Source organism: Lipotes vexillifer, unplaced genomic scaffold (assembly GCF_000442215.2).
Source record: "Lipotes vexillifer unplaced genomic scaffold, Lipotes_vexillifer_v1.1 scaffold299, whole genome shotgun sequence".
Lineage (NCBI taxonomy): Eukaryota > Metazoa > Chordata > Mammalia > Artiodactyla > Lipotidae > Lipotes > Lipotes vexillifer.
In genome coordinates, this window is record NW_006784347.1 from 2,462,904 (window position 1) to 2,482,447 (window position 19,544).

Here is a 19,544-nt window from a genome sequence, read left to right on the forward strand (position 1 = left end):
AAAAAAAAAAAAAAAATGGTTATTCATTGTTGTTACACTTTTTAAAAAAAATATATTTATTTATTTATTTATTTAAGGTTCATCTCTGCACGTGGGCTTTTGCTAGCCGCGGCGAGCAGGGGCTACTCTTTGTTGTGGTGCGTGGGCTTTTCATTGCGGTGGCTTCTCTTATTGCAGAGCACGGGTCCTAGGCACACGGGCTGTTCAGTAGCTGTGGCACACGGGCTTAGTTGCTCCGCAGTATGTGGGATCTTCCCAGACCAGGGCTCGAACCCATGTCCCCTGAATTGGCAGGCGGGTTCTTAACAACGGCGCCACCAGGGAAGTCCTGTCATACTTTATTTACAGGAACATCTTATACACATGGCAAGTAGAGCTACGAGAACATGAGGTCATCTTGTCCAATTCCTTCTGGAGTGCATTGGTGTCCCCTCACCCCCACCAAAATTCATGTCTACCTGGAACGTCAGCGCGTGAGCTTCTTTGGAAACAGGGTCTTCGCAGTTGTAATTAGTTAAGATGAGGTTATACTGGATTAGGGTGGGCCCTAAATCCAGTGACTGGTCTCTTTATGAGAAGGCCACGTGAAGACACAGATACACACGCATCTGGAAGAAGCCCACGTGATGACAGAGGCAGGCATGAGAGTGGTGCAGCGCAAGCCACGAGACACCAAGGATCGCCAGCGATCACCAGAAGCTAGAAGAAGCAAGGAAGGAATCTTCCCTTGAGACTTTGGAGGGATCCTGGCATGGCTGACACTTTGATTTCAGACTTCTGGCCTCCAGAACTGTGGGAGGATAAATTTCTGTTGCTTTGAGTCACAGTTTGTGGTGCTCTGCTATGGCAACCCTAGGACACCAATACGCTTCCTTTTGCAGGAGAAGAGCTCCAGGATGTGTGACATCTCCAAGATCACGGAGTCAACTGGTAGCCAATCACCCATTCCAACCTGCCTTTTACTTTTCCTTGAGAATTTTATTTATTTCCAGCATCTTTCATCCTCTCTGAACATGGAAATAGTTTTTCTATTGTCAAAGTTTATGTTGAAATAAAGATTCATTTCCCATTGAATTAGGAAATGCGTATGAAGGGACACTTCAGGCTTTAGAAATACTTTGGACTCTGAAGCTTTTCAAAATATTTACTGCCTATTCCTTGGGCATTCCAAAACAGTCTAATAGTTTATTACTTTTGAGAGATGACGGCTGTCTCTTTTGAACACTGAAATCACCATTTCTTTCTTTATTCTGAGCAATTTTTTCAAGGCAAGCCAAGTCCCTCTTGGGACATTGGACTTAAAACTGTCCATGAAGTAGACCTTTTGGTTAGAAATGGGTTGACCTCTATCTGGGTTTTCAACTGACATCAAATCATATGGAGAACACATGAGTTTTTAATTATTTCATAGTTCTTAACCCTCTTTTGGATTATGTCTCTGAGAAATTGATAAAAGCTATGGACTCTCTCCTAGAATATCATGTACTCTCACAACTTTTTGCACCCACTCTCAGGGTGTTCACAGACACCATGCCCTACCCGCACCCTCCCGTGGACCCCAGTTGTGGAGACTGTCCTGCTGGGCATCCACCTCCCTCCAGTTCGCCTTCTTACTTGAGCCTCAGAGTGGTAAGTGAGCAAGGGCAGAATCTGACCTATGGCAGAGGTTTTCTCTCCAACATGCTAATGACACTGGTGGAGAGTCTTAAAAACTACTGTGCTCAGGAGTTGAGTTCTGGCCGAGCAACTTTTGGGAATCTTCTTATTAAGACTCTCAAAGATTGGGTCGGGCCAATGGGATTCCGGGCAGAAATTCCCAGGGGACAGTGCTGGCTTTTTGAAGAGGACTGATTGAGTCATAGGGCTGACAGGCAGTCTTCCTTATATTCATTGGGGACACCATTCTCTCCCTTGCCTCAGGGTTTTAGCACACGTCCCCCCATGGTTGGTCATGCTCCTTGTTCCTCACCCCACCTTTTTGACCTGCTACTCTCTACCTGCCCTCAGATCTTTGGTTAGACCCACCTTCCTCTTGGACACTCTCTCTGATCCCCCAAAGCCTGTGTTAGGAGCCCTTTCCCTATGCCCCCACTGGCTTTGAATTTTTCCATCACCACCTTTGTCCCACTGTTGTAACTGGCTCTCTACTCACCTGTATCTCTACTGGATTGTACAGGAAATCAGGGGCCGTGTGATTCTTATAATCTTCCTACTCCCAAGTGTCGGGAAAACAGAGCATGGTGGATGGATGCAAGCTTGTTGAGTAAGTACATGAATAAACTGGCTGGTTCAATGCAGGGCTTCTCAACCTTGGCACTGTTGGCATTTTGGACTTGATACTTGTCATAGGGGTCTGTCCTGTGCATTGTAGGATATTCAATGGCCTCCCTGGCTTCTACCCACCAGGTGCCCCACCCAACTGTGACAAATAAAAATGTCTCCAGACGCTGCCCAGTGACCCCTGGGAGTTAAAATCGCCCTGGTAGAAAACCACTGCATAAATGAATTAATGTTGACCTTGGGATCACTTTGCCCATCTTGAGTCTATGTCACAGAGTGAGAGTTCAGTCAGTCAGTTTCTGCTGGTGGAGCGCTCGGTATGTGCTCATGAAATGGGTGGCTGACCTCATGTGGCTCCTCAGAAGAGGGAAAAACTTCCACTCTGCCTTTTCTAAGTGGTCTCTTCTCTAATAAGCTATTACAACATGAAGACACGAGAGGGAGCTCTAACTAACAAGTTCCACAGCTGAGAAAACGTCCTTCCTCTCCTGGAAATGGTGACTGGACCCTCCTGTTACGTGATGAGCTCAGGCTTAGACGTTTGGTTATGGCTTCAGGTTAGGACAGTGGAACCAGGATCCTGAGTTGGGAGATTTTAGCCATTAAATATAGTGAAAGAGGGACTTCCCTGGTGGCACAGTGGTTAAGAATCCGCCTGCCAATGCAGGGAACACGGGTTCGAGCCCTGGTCCAGGAAGATCCCACATGCTGCGGAGCAACTAAGCCCGGGTGCCACAACTACTGAGCCCACGTGCCACAACTACTGAAGCCCATGTGCCTAGAGCCCATGCTCCCCAACAACAGAAGCCACCGTAATGAGAAGCCTGTGCACCGCAACGAAGAGTAGCCCCCGCTCACCGCAACTAGAGGAAGCCCGCGCGCAGCAACGAAGACCCAACGCAGCCAAAGATAAATAAATAAATTTTAAAAAATCTTTTTAATTAAAAAATATATATACTGAAAAACCCCTGCGTGTGTGGCCTGCTCCTCAGACATATAGACTGAGGGGAAAAATAAAGACCCAATTATGCTCCATAAATAAGTGATAAGCAGTATGAACAGGGTCTTCCCAGCTTCCACAGAAATGCTCTGCTCTGGTGGCAGCAAGGGACTGAGGAGTTGACACGGGGGCTCGGGCTGCACCCCAAATCACCGACACAACAACCATCAGGCTTGAAGGCTGTTAGCGATTATCCAATCCTTTGTCTCTGCACTGAGTCAATGGCCCTGAAAACTGGGAAATTGTAGAGCATCTTTGTGATAAAACATGTGTGTGTGTGTGTGTGTGTGTGTGTGTGTGTGTGTGTGTGTGTGTGTGTGTGTGTCTACAGCTGCCATCATATTTTGAAAGGAAACTAAACCCTCCAAATGTTAAGAACCGTTAGTCTAACCTCATCTTAGAGATGAAGAGACAAAGAGGCTCCTTCAAGTTTCTGCCACCGCAGACCCAGGACACACGCAGATCCCCTCTGCCTTCAGGTCCAGCGGGTGGTGCTGGCCTGTGGGGCAGGGAGGTCTGGTCTGAGGCCACGGGGGAGGGTGGATCCTGAGGCCTAGAGGGGTGGGAGGAGGCTCTGCCAGTAGGGTTACCAGATAAAACATAAGATGCCTAGTTAAATTTGAATTTCTGATAAATGAATACTCTTATAGTATAAGTATGTCCCAAATGTTACATGGGACATACTTATACTCAAAAATTATTTGTTGTTTATCTGGAATTCAAATCTAACCGGGCATCCTGGTTTGGGGGTGGGGTGGGCAGTTGTTATTGTTCCCTCAATCTGACAACAGCAGCTTAGCAGGTTTCAGCTAGGAACTAAACAGTGAAGCACCAGCTGATGGATATTAATAACTCGGGGTTCGAGACTCAGACTACCTCGGAACTTCACTGAAGGCCACCGAGGTCCTGGCCTGCTGACGGGACCTGCTTGGTTCTCTCTGTGGCCTTGGATGCCCTGAGGAGTCCCCAGACACAACAGATATTCTGTACGTGTGTGGCCTCTCAGAAGATGACATCTCACAGGTCTGTGAAGAGTAAAGATCAAATTTATTTAATACAACACCCCTCAGGGTCCCTGCAGCTGTGTCAATGAGGAGGACAAGGGAGGTGGTCTCGCTTGGGTGTGCTCACTATTGCGACCCCACTGAAGAATGGCCGCAGCCCCTCATCGACCCACTCAGGGCACCATCAGAAACATTTGAAGACCTCGGGAGACCATTCCTTTAGCAAGGAATAAATAACAAAAAATTAGTAAGAAAAATAGGCATTTCATTTTTCTAGTAAAAAAAAAATATTTGCTGGAGGCAACCATCTTCCTGTCCTTCGGCCTTGAGCATGGTAGAGGAAAAGAAAAAAAGGGAATAGAAAACCAGCTTAAGAACATCTGTGCTTTGCCCAACTTCACTTTCTATTTGGTGCACTGCACAGAATGAACCTCATCTCCAAGTTGCCATCTCAAAGGGGTTGCTCCCAAGCAGCTCTGTTTTCCCATCTGTGGCAGGTGAGGTGGTAGAGGGGACAGGGTGCAGCTGTCTGGTCCATGCTGTGTACTTCCAAGGAACAAGGACTGCCCAGAACCACAGACCCTTGAAGGACCAAAGGCAAACAGAAAAACTAGCCCCCAAGTCAGGCCATTCGCTAGGAGAGACTGACTACAAAACAGAAACTGGTTTCTGTGTATGAGGGGACTTGGAAAAGTTCTTGATCTCTGTACAAGACAAAATATTCAAGTTTCAAAATATCTCAGTGGCCAGTTTACTCTGAACCTCCTGCTGCTTCTCTCCACTCCCGAGGATGCTCCGGCTTGGTGGGAGGCGGGCCGTGTGGGAAATTAACCAGCCCCTCTGTTAGCCCTTTATACCCAACATAAATGTAGTTAAGATGGATTTGAGAACTGGTGACTTGGCCTGAGGAATTGCCACGTGGTTCGGTGGGAGCAGGGCAGGTTCATAAATAAGTGCACAAAACTCTTGGAATACAGGAATCATCTGCTCTTCTCAGAATGTGGGTGTCCTCCCGGGGAGGAGTGTGTGCTCTCGGTGTCCTAAGTTCCATCAAGGGAGCCTTCCGTTCTCTGCAGCGACAAGAGACAAGACACACTACGGTCACACCCTTCAGGATTGAAGACTGGCCTGGTGGAAAGATATGAAAAACTGCACAAAGCACTTCTCAAAGGAACTGCAAAGCAGTGCTGTCATCCGAGGACACGCCCCACCCTGTGGGGCAGCTCCTGCCCACACTCGTTTTTCCCTTCTCTTCACATCTGCTCTGTAGGGCCTGCAGCCTCTACTCCCCACACAGACACGTTGCACATCAGGCTAGCAACCAATTTCATCAAGCACCCACTGTGAACCCAGCACTAGGTCCCATGGGTGCTACGTGGAGAAGACTAGAAAAGAGGAAGACTAAGAAAGTTAAGGAACACATGGTGTCTTGCTCTAGCTCTGCCTCTAACATGAGGTGAACCTTCTCTAGGTCTGTTTTTATATTTCAAAAATGAAAGACTGAACTCAAATGATCAAACCTAAATGTTTTTAAATTATATGATTCTGCCTTAAAAAGGAATGAAATTCTGATTCATTTCAACATGGATAAACCCTGAAAACATTATGCTAACTGAAATAAGCTAGACACCAAAGGAACAAGTGATTCCACTTAAATGGGGTACCCAGAAGAGCCAAGTTCATAGAGATAGGAAGTAGAATGGTGGCTGCCATTCTGGGTGGAAGGGGAAATAGGAAGTTAGGGCTTAATGGGTACAGAGTTTGGGTCTGGGATAATGAAAAGTTCTGTGGATCGATTTGGCAATTGCTGCACAACAATGAGAATGCACTTAACGCCACTGAATTGTACACTGAAAAGTCGTCAAGATGGTAAGCTTCATGTTGTGTATATTTTGCCACAATAAAAGTGAAAAAAAAAATTTCTTAAATTCCAGATGCCGCCCTGCAGTGTTCTCTAACTGCTCCACAGGGTACTTGTGTCACCTACACACCCATCAGTGACTGGACCCCCGTCTGACCCAGGCACTGTTCTTTCGGCTGAGGATGCAAGAACCTGCCCCCGAGAATTTTATATCCTATCAATTATTGACAAACAATGTTAGCATGAAGTAGAAGGTGGAAGAGTTCCTAACACACTGCAGAAGGAGTTGAGAGGTGGTGAGAGGACCCTAGCTGGGCAGCAAGGTGGGGTGGATTTTGATGAATGGACGGAGCAAGGGGGCAAGAGTGGAGCATGCTGGGAGATACTGGGCCCTGGGCAGCAGTGAGTCCGGAAAACAGGAGGCAGCACCTGCCTGAGTGCCTGACTCTGGGCCCTCTGCAAGCACAGGGCCCCCTGCTGCAGGTGGCTCTCAGGGGGAGGCAGGAGCAGAAGTTGTGGGGATTGGCCAAGGTCTTGGGAAGGCCATGGCCGGGCTGACTGTCTCCCTGAGGGTTGGCTGAGATGGAGTCCCTGTTTTACTCTGGTCCTGCCAGGGCTGAGGAGCCTCTCGGAACAGGATGCAGGTCTGTGGGGCCCCAGTCGGAAGGCCAAGGCTCTGCCTCCTCCTTTGCCAGGAGAGACCCAGGCAAGCAGGCCAAGAGAGCTGTGTTGGCCCCCGGGGGCTGGAGGCCCGCCAGCCCTGGCAGCTACCCTCGCTCCACTTCCTCCACTCAGCTGGGGGTGGCGGGGTGTGTGTGTGACCCTGGTGTCCAGCCTTCTGCAGGCCCCAGACCAAGTCCTTCCCCAGACACCTCCGCTCCCCTCTCCAGGCGAAGTGAGTGCTCGGGGAGCTGCTGCATGACCAGCTCCAGAGATGGGAAAGGCTGGGCCACAGTCATCCAGGCCTTGGGGATTTGGAAGTTAAGGTTAACGTGCTCACATCCAAGGCTGTGCTTGCCTATGTGTAAATCAGAGGCCAGCTGTCAGGCACCAAGTACAGCCAAGAAATTGCCCCACTTCTAGCCAGAACATGGTGTGGACACTCTCAAAGGTCATTTTGCTTCTAACGCTCCTGGGATCTCTACTTCCTGCTTCTAGAATGTCTCCCCCTCCCCCACCCCACCAGCACTTCCAGTGAACCAGATCTGTGCTAGGTGCTGGCTTAATCCTTGCAACAACTAAGTGAGAGGGTTCTATTTCCTCCAATTTACAAATGAGGAAACTAAGGCCCCGAGAGGTTAGGAAATCTGCCTGAAGTGACATGTCTAATAAATAGGTATCAGGGGAAAGTCGTCTTAATGTGGGTCTCTGCTTCCTGTCAAAGCTTGGCTTGGGTTGAATCCTGTGCTTTGGGTAAGCAACTGCTACCTTCCCCTCAGGTGACAGGGGCATTTCAGGGCCAAGTGAAGTAAATTCTCCATCCGTGCCTTATGCTGCCAGAGTGTTTGATGAAAAGAACTTTAAAATAGATAATCAATTAGCTTTTATATGATAGTTTGCAATCTGCAAAGTACTCTGCACACATGTTTCTCACTTAACCCTTAAGATGGTCTTTAAATAGGTAGACTTCACTGTTTTTGTTGTTGCCATCACCATCTCCATTTTACAGATGAGGAAGCTTAGGCTTGGCTGGAGAGCTGGAACTCATGCCCCAGAGTCTCTTGATCCCAACTCCAGGGCTGTTCCCATTGCAGTCCAGCTGCCCGCTGGCTCCCGGGAGGGAAGGAGATGAGTTGTAACTAGAAATTGCCTTTTGTCAGTAAGAAGGCAAGTCCCTTCCAAGATCCTGAGACCCACGCAGGTCCAGATTCATCCCTTTAAGTACAGGCTGTTCTCTTTTCACGTTATCTGTCTGCCTGGGCCACAACACGATTTATAAACAAGGCGAAAATGGCAGAGGAAAAATGAAGTCAGAATGTGCCATTGAAGCAAGTCGAACAATACTAAATTAGTATTTGGCTAAGTGGCTATCTCATTGTTAAGATATTTCCTCCAATATGTTTTCAGAAGCAACGGCCATTAAACAACTGGGAATGATCGCCAGGTTTGATTTCAGGAAGGAAATCCCCTCCCATTTCCCTGCTGAGCAATTCAATTAATTTTCTCCTGACCCTCACCAGCTGATTATTAGGGAAACTATACCTGCTTCTTTTATAAACAAGACGCATTCCCTTAAAGATTCAAAATGCCTTTCCCAACGGCTGGCAATCCCTGTGCTCCCGCCAAAAGGCCTTATTATTTTGGGGCACGGGACCAGCGACGGGTGAACACTCAGGAGCATTCTGGAAGCAGACTCCTGGGCCCATGGGCCGGCTTCTGGGGAAAGGGGAAGTTCTGTCTGTCCTAGAGCTCAGAGCCTTTGTCCAGAGAGATCATTTGGATTGAAGAAAAAGTAAATAAGTCAGTCCTGCAGGTCCAGCAGACCTGCCTTGGGTGGACACAGCCATGATTATTGCAGCGGGAGAACATCTCTTTATCTGAGTCCCACAAGGGCCATGGGGCAAAGTTCTCACTTTCCACTCTCGCAATGCCATGATGGCTGGGACAGTGACATCACTTCTTGGAGGGAGTCTTGTGTTGTGGACTGGCCGGGGAGTCTGGAGACCTAGGGTTCTAGTCCTGGCTCTGCTATTAACAAGCTGGGTGACCCTGGTCAAGCTGTCCTGCCAATTCAGGACTCAGTTTTCTCATCTATAAATTGGGCCCCCTTTCCTTCCAATGCAACAGTCTCTGATTTCAGGAGTCTGGGTGGCTTAGGCTAGAAAAAGACATTCATTTCATTCCTCTTTTCCTTAAATTGATAGCCTTCCTCCATAAAAAGAATGTCAGCAGCTTCCTGTCTGTCAAAGGCATAATGAGTTCTCTGTTTTACAAGAATTCAGACTCAGGCAAAACAAAGGAAGCTGGGGGCCCATTGGAAGGGCTACCAGCAATCTTGCTGAAAGTTCTTCCCAGACCTTAAAGAAGCAGTTTGAGAGACAAATTCCTCATTTGTTAAGATGTTAGCTGCCCAGTTAGTTAACTCTTGTGCTGCTGGGTAGCTCATAAAAAGGTTGGGAGTAGGAAGATGGGGGAAAATGGGTCTTCACAAAACTTGAACTTGGGCCTCTGCACTTCTTTTAAACATTCCCATCTGCCAAGTGGCAGCTTCCTAAATCCTCTATTTCCTACAGAATGAAACCTCATAATGAGATGTTCGAGTCTTTCCCAAGCAAGCCCTAACTTACCTTTCCCCTATCACTTGTCACCGGCACCCCCGTCTGCTCCCATTCTGAGCTGCTAGAGACTGCTCCAACCCTCACGCCTCTGCCCCTGATGATCTTCCTACCTGGACGCTGCTGGAACCCGCTCATTCCTCATGGCCCATCCAAATGACCCCTCCTTGGTGAAGAGACCACTAACCAGGCAGAACAAAGCACCTCTGTTCTCTGTTTCCATGGCTTCTGGAGTAGCTGTTATCCCTTCACTTTCTCAGCCAAGAAAACTCATCTGATTCCCTCACTGGATCAAAGACCTTGTGTGTCCCCTGCAGCAGAGGGCCTGGTGTGTGAGGGTGACTGTTGGACGCTTCTCTTCTCCAAGTACACCCCCCCAGTCTGCCTCACCTCCAAAGAGCTAGACTCAAAGGAAATGTGGACTTTGCTCATCTGGAGCTGAGAGCCCTAGATTCCCAACCCTGCGGGGGACTTCCAGGCTCTCCCTTCACAAGTGGGCTGAGTCTTAATGATGGAAACAGTAGGAGAGAATTTCAAAACGACAGCTGGCCTAGAAAACCTGGCTAGCCTGATGACCAGGCTAGTCAGAGGAGCCCAGGCTCCTGGTCTAAAACAGACGAGGCTAGTCTAGGGGTGTCATTGCTGGGGCTGCAGAACCTGGGTGAGTCTGGAAATATTTCACTGTTCGATGGACTGTTTTAAAAAAAATAGTGCATATGAAATGTGTACTTACAGAATATCTGTTTTCCACGAAATCTGCAAAACAAAGGATAACATGGAGGTGAGCAACACAGAGCATGAGTTAGGCTCTCCCCACCCCCCACGCCCAACATCTCAGGAGCTGCGCAAATAAAGATGGAGGGAGGGGGCGCAGTGCAGGAGACGCCAGACCCTCAAGCTCACTGGGTGCCCAGGTTTATGGCTCCTTTGCCCCACAGATAGCTTCCCCTGGGCCATGTAGCTCCATGTGACAAGCATATAAAGTCCCGGGCAGCTAGTTTAACATTTTAAACAGTTGTTTAAGAATTAATAGCACCTGTTAGTTTAGGGAAAAAACCTGAAAACTACAGAAAAGTAGAAAGCAGGTAAAAATTATCTCTGGTTCCACTGTTGACTTAAATGTCAACATTTAAGTTGAGGTGCTTTCCAAGTTTGGGCTATTTTAAATAATGCTGCCAATGTCCTCTTTGGGAATAAAGCAATTTCCATATTTCATACTAGTTTGTCTATTCCCAGGAGTGGGATCAGCGGAGCAGAAAGCACAAACAAGGCCAACGCCCTTGGCATATACGGTTCAAGTGCTGTCTGAAGGTCAGGGCCTGGGGAGCCTCATCTCAGTCATCTGGAGACCACACAGTCTTCCTGCCAGGGTGCAGGCCGGGACTGGCTGGACATTCTGAAAATGTCCAGAAGAGAACAGGAGACATTGCGTCGAAGGTGCGTGACCCCCGCCTGCATTAGTTAGTGATGATTTTCACGGCAAGAGGCAAGAGAGGGCTATGATTTGCCTCTTGGACAGGACCAGGCCCCACTAACAGCAGAGTTTCTGAACGGGGAGTGGCCTACATGTTGGGGCTGATTCCCCAAATAGCCCACTATGGACATGGCTCCAAAGACACAGAAGCCTGGGGAAGGCCCAAGAGGAGATGAGGGTTTGGGGGTTGGTTGCTATTCTTAAAGGTGGTGGAGAGTCATACCCTGTCCCCACTCCCAAATCCTCAGTCTTACTTGGGAGGCAATTCAAGGGGCCTTGGTGCCGCACAAGCTCAAGCCCAGTCCCTTTGAATCCTGGCCTGTCTCAGGACCCAACTGTCACAACGGGAGTCACAATCTTCTGTTTCTTTCTCTAATTTAAAAATATCCTGTTTCCACCAGTCTACTTCCTCCTCAAACCCTGTCTTATCACAGCTCCATTGTGCGTCTCCTCTAGAGGGAACAGGGCCAGGGGTTCCTAAGGGGCCCCCTTCTGTCCTGGCTGGGTCAGAGGTAGGCGTCAAAGGCCAAATGGATGAATCAGCCCGACCAAGAAGTTGAGCCATTGTGTAAACTTCCACACATTGAGTAAGGCTGTGGGCAGCACCCCACCCCCAGCCCAAACCTGACCTGGGAGGACCCAAAGGATCCCATGCTTCCCGTTCCTCCAAAGCCCCAAGGGCTCTAGAATCGGACACCAGAGGGCAAGAGCCTCAGGCTGTGTTTCCTAAAGCAACAGGGACACAGAATACTAAAATTCAAGTATGCTGATAATGCTGATGGAGCTCCAAGTTATGCGCACTTGTTTTGTTTCTTTTTGGTACCAGAATCTAGTGGGTAGTATCCGTATTTTTTAAAATAAATTTATTTATTTATTTATTGGCTGTATTGGTTCTTCCTCGCTGCGTGTGGGCTTTTCTCTAGCTGCAGCGAGCAGGGGCTACGCTTTGTTGCGGTGCATGGGCTTCTCACCACAGTGGCTTCTCTTGTTGCAGAGCAAGGACTCTAGGTGCACAGGCTTCAGTAGTTGCGGCACGTGGGCTCAGTATTTGTGGCTCACGGGCTTTGTTGCTCCGCGGCATGTGGGATCTTCCCAGACCAGGGCTCAAACCCGTGTCCCCTGCATTGGCAGGCAGATTCTTAAGCACTGTGCCACCAAGGAAGCCCCCATATTTTTTTTTAATGGAGGAAGTTTTACCGCCTTGCACTCTGATGTAGGAGATGCCACCCTGGGGGCAGGCTGGCAGTGCCCACTAGGCTAGTTTGCTCTGGGCCTCGCAGGATGGGTGGGGACGGGTCCTCAAGTGCTCTTCTCTCCCTCCCAGAGGGGACATGGCATAGGGCCCCTCTGTTCTTTGGTCCCGTCTCCATGACCAGCCACTCTTGGTATACTGGATTTCTGCTCCCTTAAGAAGTATTCCAGAAGTCTAAATTCCAGGCAAGGAGAAAGCAGAAGAAGGAGGCTGAGTGAGGGAGGTGGGCCCTGCCCGATCCAAAAGACATAGGTTACTGTCTGGAGCAGGACTTGGCATCTCTCCCCAGAACCACTAGTTGTCAGGTGGGATGTGCCCAGGATACCTCCAAGGTGGGCACGGGGCATCCAGGGAGGAAAACCAGCTCTCGTCTTGGAGGAATGATAGGAAACGAATTCCTCCAAACCAGAGTTTCTTAACACTGGCACTACTGACATTCTGGGTTGGATAATTCTTTGTTATGGGGCTTGTCCTGTGCATTCTAAGATGTTTAGCAGCATCCCTGGCCTCCACCCATTAGATGCAGTAGCACCCCTCCTCCCGCCCCAAATTATGACAACCAAAAATGTCTCCAGACATTGCCAAATGTCTCTTGCATTGAGAACCTCTGCCCTAAACTGTGGAAATCTTATCCTAGACCTTAGTTCTTTCATAGGGAAGAACTTGACTGCATTGCTGATTAATTATAATAAACCGCTTTATTCTCCTGCCTTAAAAACTGGGGTAAATATATGTTAATAAGTTATGCTTTGGGTGAACTGCAAACCATTTTATAAAGTACTTTCAGGATAAGCTGGAGCACTGTAAACCCATCAATCGCTGAATCAGAGTGAAGATACAAACTTCCCTGGCTAGCCAGGAATTCCAGTTCACACAAGGCTCAAGCAGGCTGAGGGAAGCGGAGGAGTATTGCCACGGATAACCATGAGCTGACTTACGGAGAAGCTCTCTACCCAGCTACAACTTAGCTCTTTTAGCTCCTGTCACTAGGAGAGCACTAGGGAACAAGGGGGAGGAAAAGAATCAAACCTTTCCTTGAATTAGTTGGCACCAGTCAGAGGAGGAAGAGGTGGGGTGGGGGGCGCCTTTGACTCCAGGTCAGCTCACAACCCAGGGCACCAAGCTATGAACAAACCCTGTGAAGACGCCTCCTCCATCCATCTCAACCAAGAAAGCTCAGCTGAGTAACAGACTATCCTGCGTGAAGTCCAAAACCAAGTGGGTGGGAGTAAATGGGTTCTAGTTAAGGGTTGGGAGAGAAAGGTACCACACTGGGACCTGGATCACTTTCCTGCAATGCTCACTTCTTAGGATCATCCACATGCCTGCTTACTGAGGAGCACAAAAACAGACTAATTTTCCCATTTCTGGTAAGCCATATCATTAACCATAACTAGAGCTACTACTGCTGACAAATCCTAACCTCAGGCAAATAAGGGAAAAGGAAACAAGAACTTTAAAAAACCCCAAGTGCTAAGTTTGCAGATCTAAATTATGAGGAAATTATCAGCATTTTCTCCATTCCCCTGAGAAAGCTGAAGCTTAGTGAGGGGCAAAATCTCTTTCTCCCCCGGTTCTGGCAGTGTCCCCGGGGCTTGCTCTGTCTTCTCCTGAGGCTGACTTCAATTTGGTCTCTTTCTGATAAAGTCTTCCAAGTTCTGAGAATCCCTCTCCTTCCCTCCCTAACAGGCAGGGAACATGTAGCAAAGAATCATCTAATGGCTGGCCTCAGACTGAGTTAATTGCTGGGACAGGAAGATGTTAGCTCAGCAGTATGTCAACAAAATAGAATAGCAGCACAGGGAACTCTGCTCAATATTATGTAACAACCTAAATGGGAAAAGAATTTGAAAACTAATAGATACATGTATATGTAAAAAAAAAAAAAAAAAAGGCAAAGTAACTCCAATGGGAAAATAAGCTTTAATATCAAAATTTTCTAGTATGCTACTGTATTAGTACTTACATTTTCCTAAAAATGAATATTTCAGGTGTTGGAATAGTTAAGAGTAGGAAACATAATGGCATTTGTGCTTGAGTCACTGTAACAACATATTAATAATGAATTTAAATTTTTCAGTAGGAGCTTCCCTGGTGGCGCAGTGGTTAAGAATCCGCCTGCCGGGCTTCCCTGGTGGCACAGTGGTTGAGAGTCCGTCTGCAGATGCAGGGGACACGGGTTCGTGCCCCGGTCCGAGAAGATCACACATGCCACGGAGCGGCTGGGCCCGTAAGCCATGGCCGCTGAGCCTGCGTGTCCGGAGCCTGTGCTCCGCAACGGGAGAGGCCGCAACAGTGAGAGGCCCATGTACCGCAAAAAAAAAAAAGAATCTGCCTGCCAATGCAGGGGACACGGGTTCAATCCCTGGTCTGGGAAGATCCCACATGCTGCAGAGCAACTAAGCCCGTGAGCCACAACTACTGAGCCTGCGTGCCACAAATACTGAAGCCCACACACCTAGAGCCCATGCTCCGTAACCAGAGAAGCCACCACAGTGAGAAGCCCGCATACCGTAATGAAGACTAGTTCCCACTCGCCGCAACTAGAGAAAGCCCAGGAGCAGCAATGAAGACCCAACACAGCCAAAAAAAATAAAATAAATTTATAAAAAATAAAAAAAAAAAAGAATCTGCCCGCCAACGCAGGGGACACAGGTTCAAGCCCTGGTCCGGGAAGATCTCACTTGCCACAGGGAAACTAAGCCCGTGCGCCACAACTACTGAAGCCCGCGCACCTAGAGCCCGTGCTCCGCAACGAGAGAAGCCACTGCAATGAAAAGCCCACGTGCCACAACGAGGAACGGCCCCCCTTTGCCCCAGCTAGAGAAAGCCCGCGCGCAGCAATGAAGACCCAATGCAGCCAAAAATGAATAAAATAAATTTATAGAAAAAAAATTTTTTCCAATTAATTTTCAACTATGAAAAAATACAGAAGAGCAGATGTGCGTGACTGTGGTCAAGACCCAGTGGGAGGTAATGAGTTGGAAGAGATGCCTCCCTCCCTCCTCTTTTTATAGAACCCGCCTGTCCACAACAGCCCTCATCCACTCAAGGGGCACGTACATTCCTGAGGAACACTGACACGTTCACCCCGCAGCAGCTCCACTGAGGCCAAGGGAATTTTACTGGGGACTTGTGAGGAAACTGACGTCTGATGGGATAGCATTGAGGGGGGGGGGCGGCCAAGTCTTATAACCTGATGAGGGTGGAGCCAAGACCAACCCCCAGGTCTCCTACTGAGGGTGTTTTCCATGAGGTTTGCAGTACAGAAAACCACCCAGGCTGGCCTCTGGCTGACACAAATGCAGCAGAAACATGGTAAAATGGCCTCTGAGATCCAGGACTTAACTCAGATTTGAAGGGCAAACGTGGAGTCAAAGGTGGGCAGAGGATTAGGATTGGCGCCAAGGGACCTGGGGAGTGACTCTTAGAAGGGACTGAGTCCCCACCCACCACAGACATGTTCCAGAGCCTGGGTCTGGAGCGACCAAGGCATAGACAAATGACCATCCCTTCCAAACGCCAGGACACTGAGACTCTGAATGTTATGAATGGAAAGCAACTTAAGATCATTCATTCAACCACCTGATCTGACAGATTAAAACAGCTGAATGTAGTCAAGTTCACAGGGACACAAAGTAGAACGGTCGTCGTTGCCAGGGGCTGGGTCTGGGGAATTATCATTTAATGGGTAAGGAGTATCAGTTTGGAAAGACGAAAAAGTTCTGGGGATGGATGGTGGTGATGATCATACAACAATGTGATTGTACTTAGTGTTACTGAAATGTACACGTAAAAATGGTTAAAATGGCAAGTGTTATGTGTTGGGTTGGCCAAGAAGTTCGTTTGGGTTTTTCCATGTTACGAAAACCCGAATGAACTTTTTGGCCAACCCAATATATTTTACCACAGCTTTAAAAAAAGCTCAGAGCCTAAACCCAAGATTGCAAAAACCTGGTGCCTCCCATGGCCTACCAGATCCCCTGACACCCTCTCCAGCCCCGCCTGGGGCTGCTCCTTGGAGGCAGGCCTGCCTGTTGCCCTTTTGCTTATCTAGAGGAGCAGTTTTCCTTTGCATCACTCAGGGGAAAAAGGGGGTCTAAGAGCCAGAACTACGCCCTGTGAGCCATTTCCCAAAATAGCCAGCCCTGAAGTGCAGCTCGTTGGAAGATGATGGGGAACTGAGAAACTAAGGTGGGGAAGAACAAAAACCTAAGAAGGAAAAGTCAGATAAGACTCAGCCCTGCGCTCAGCCTGCTCCCAGACCAGCCCAGAGACCCTCACGGGGCCTTTTTTATTGTGGGTCACACCCTCCCCTCAACACACACACACACAGACACACACACACACACACACACACAGTGTTTCTGGGTTATCTCTGCCAGCCAATCTAGAGCAATCCCTCCCAGATTGCTGGGGAGTAAGAAAGACTCTACCGCTTCAAACGAGAAGCACAGCAGAACTCAGAGTGGTACAGTCAGAAGGGAACTCAGAGCATCTAGAAAATGGTTCTATAAGTGTGTCCCCAGACCAGCAGCAGCAGCATGTGGGAATCTGTTAGAAATGCAAATTCTCAGCTCACTTAGACCTACTGAATCAGAGGTGGTGCCAGTCTACCTGTATTGTAACCAACCTGGAGAACCCCTGATCCAGATTCGAGCCCATGCCCCTCATTCCACAGAGAAGGTGACCGAGGTCCCGAGAGGCTCCATGACTCACCCAGGCTCACACAGACCATACCAGGCTGTTCCTCTTAACTTCTAAAGTAGACAGAGCTGCATCCTCTAATTAGGCTGATGAAAGTGGAAACCAGTTGGTTTGGCAACACAGAGGAAACATGAGGCTTGTGAAGTGTGCTACTCTGCAGCCAGGCTCCCCACACTCAGTCCCTGCTCTGCCACCACTGGCCTTGGGACCAGGACAAGCTATTTCACCTCTGCCCATTTCCCCATCTGTAGAGCAGGAATAATAATAGAGCCTCCATCAACCCTATGATGGTTCTGAGTGGCTGACAGAGGAAAAAAAAGAAAAGGGAAGAGGAATCAACCAAGGCCTGCAGCCTCCTCCCCTTGGGCAGCAGCTGAGTGGGAAACGCTCAAAAACAGGGCTGGCTTTTGCAGCAGCGATGCGGTTTTGGCTATAAGACCCAGGGCTCCCTCTATCTACCTGGCAGGAGCTGGCTCCCAGATGAAAGACCAGATTATAGAGAGACCTAAACCCCAACTGACACCTAATGGCCCAGATAGCACTCTGGGAATGCCCTGGCCTGGGAGTCCGGAGCTGGCTCTAGTCTTGCCCTGGGCCAGGCACTAGGGCTCAAGTTCCTCATGCATTTTTCAGCTAAAATGGATTGAATGCTCACTGTATGGTAGGGGTGATACACTGACTGCATGCTTGGAGTAAATGGCACCATCTCCCCTGGCACCATCTCACCCCTTTTTCTCATTTAATCCCATCTCCATTTAACAGTTGAAGAAACTGAGTCATCACAGAGAGGTCAGGCCTCTTGGTCAAAGTCGCACAGTTGTTAAGTGGGAGCAACAGGACAGGGGCTCAGATATCCCCCAGCAAAACAGGGCTCTTTACCACCTCAAATCCCTACCGGGTTGGGTTCCGTGGTGCCTGTGGTCTGTTCCAGCCTGAGGCCAGCGGGAGCAGTAAGGTTCGGACAGACAGGGACTGAGGACTCAGGCATCTAGAACCAGCCTGGGGACACTGAGAGAACCCACTTGAACAGCTACCCTGAAGCAGAGCAGAAAACCAGAATATGCCACCCCAAAACATGCCACTTTGGTATAAGGGTTATTTTGAGCTAGAGGCAAATGAGAATCAACGGATGCAGAAGGGAGGCTTTCGGGGAGCTTCCCTCACCCCACTCCACCGAGTTACTCTCACTGCTTTTTTCTTGTTAATCTGTCTTTTTTCAGGCTAATTTGCAGGGTCCCTAACACAAGCCCTTTGGAATCCACACTGGGCGTGGCCTTCACCAACTGTATGGGACCTCCAGGGGTGGCCTCAGGTGGCCACAGCCCCTTCCCCCGCCCCCCCCCACAGCCCCTTCCCCCCCCCCCCCCCCCCCCCCCCCCCCCCCCCCCCCCCCCCCCCCCCCCCCCCCCCCCCCCCCCCCCCGCGGCGGGGGGGGGGGGGGGGGGGGGGGGGGTTCCCTGTGGCCTCCACACTTCACCAGCTTCCCTTCCCCAAAACCAAAGGCAGCTCAACGATCAGGAGCATGGAATCCAGCTCTGGGGTGGGCCAGTTCTGGTGTACTAACCCTAACCATGGGGAACTGTTTTAAGCCCTCTATGCCTCAGTATCCTCATCTGAAAAATGGGATTTACTGTGGAGGAGTGAAAGAGATAATGTAATATAGACCACTTAGCACAAACAGCAAGTGCTTAATAAACGTGAGTTTTTGCATAACCAAAGCGACTGAAAGCGAACCATCTCAGGGACCACCACGAGGAAAGCAAAGGGGGCATTTTTACACAATTACCCATCAGGACCAACCATGAACCTGATCTGAGCTTCAGCTGTTACACTGGAAGAACAGAGGAAGCCTGTTTCTAAATTTTAGTTTTGCTAGCTCTGAATAGACTGAGAATGCAAAATGAGATACTGAAGCCAAGAATTCCCCAGGAAATGGTTTTCAAATTATCATTCAGTCAGTGTCAAGTTCTCCATGGGGCTGAGTTTCTGCCCTACCCATGAAAATACCACTTTTAAAAAGATTAATTAAGGGGTGATTCCTAGTTCAGATAACAAGTAGGCTCTTCAGGTAAGACAGTGCTTCTCTAACATTGGCAGCATCTGAAATACGTGGGACCAGGACTTCCCTGGTGGCTCAGTGGATAAGACTCCGTGCTCCCAATGCAGGGGGCCCGGGTTTGATCCCTGGTCAGGGAATGAGATCGACATGCGTGCCGCAACTAAGAGTTCGGATGCCACAACTAAGGAGCCCGCGTGCTGCAACTAAGGAGCCCACAGGCCGCAACTAAGACCTGGCACAACCAAAATAAATAAATAAATATTAAAGAAAAGAAAAGAAATATGTGGGACCTTATTGGGAGTTCAGATTCTGGAGATTCCGACCCTGTGAGTCTGGTTTGGGCCTGAGATCGTTGCTACCTGTCTGTGGACCACCCTTGGGGTAGCCAGGCTTTATCAAAGTTTTCCAGCCTGTTTTAATAATTCCCTTTCAAAGAATCCACTTAAGTAGAGGTTTGTTGTACAAAGCAAGATATCTGCATAGTGACTATTTCCCCCCCTGGAATGTTTATGCCCTTTGGGTTGTGACTTATTTTCAGAATTTAAAAGTAGTCTTTGTGTGAAAACAGACTCAGAGGGCTTCCCTGGTGGCGCAGTGGTTGAGAGTCCGCCTGCCGATGCAGGGGACACGGG

General features: G+C 48.9%; 1 protein-coding gene across 1 annotated transcript in view; it reads right to left on the reverse strand.

Annotated features, from left to right (window-relative positions):
• Positions 1-4,297: 4,297 nt before the first annotated feature.
• Positions 4,298-19,544, reverse strand: part of PECAM1 (platelet and endothelial cell adhesion molecule 1) — a 55,722-nt gene continuing 40,475 nt past the window's right edge. Inside the window, exons 15-16 of the mRNA XM_007456775.1 lie at positions 10,154-10,176; positions 4,298-5,354 (exon numbers count right to left, since the gene is read on the reverse strand). Of these exons, the coding sequence (XP_007456837.1) occupies positions 5,325-5,354; positions 10,154-10,176 (53 nt within the window). The 3' untranslated portion in view covers positions 4,298-5,324. The remainder of the gene's footprint in view (positions 5,355-10,153; positions 10,177-19,544) is intronic.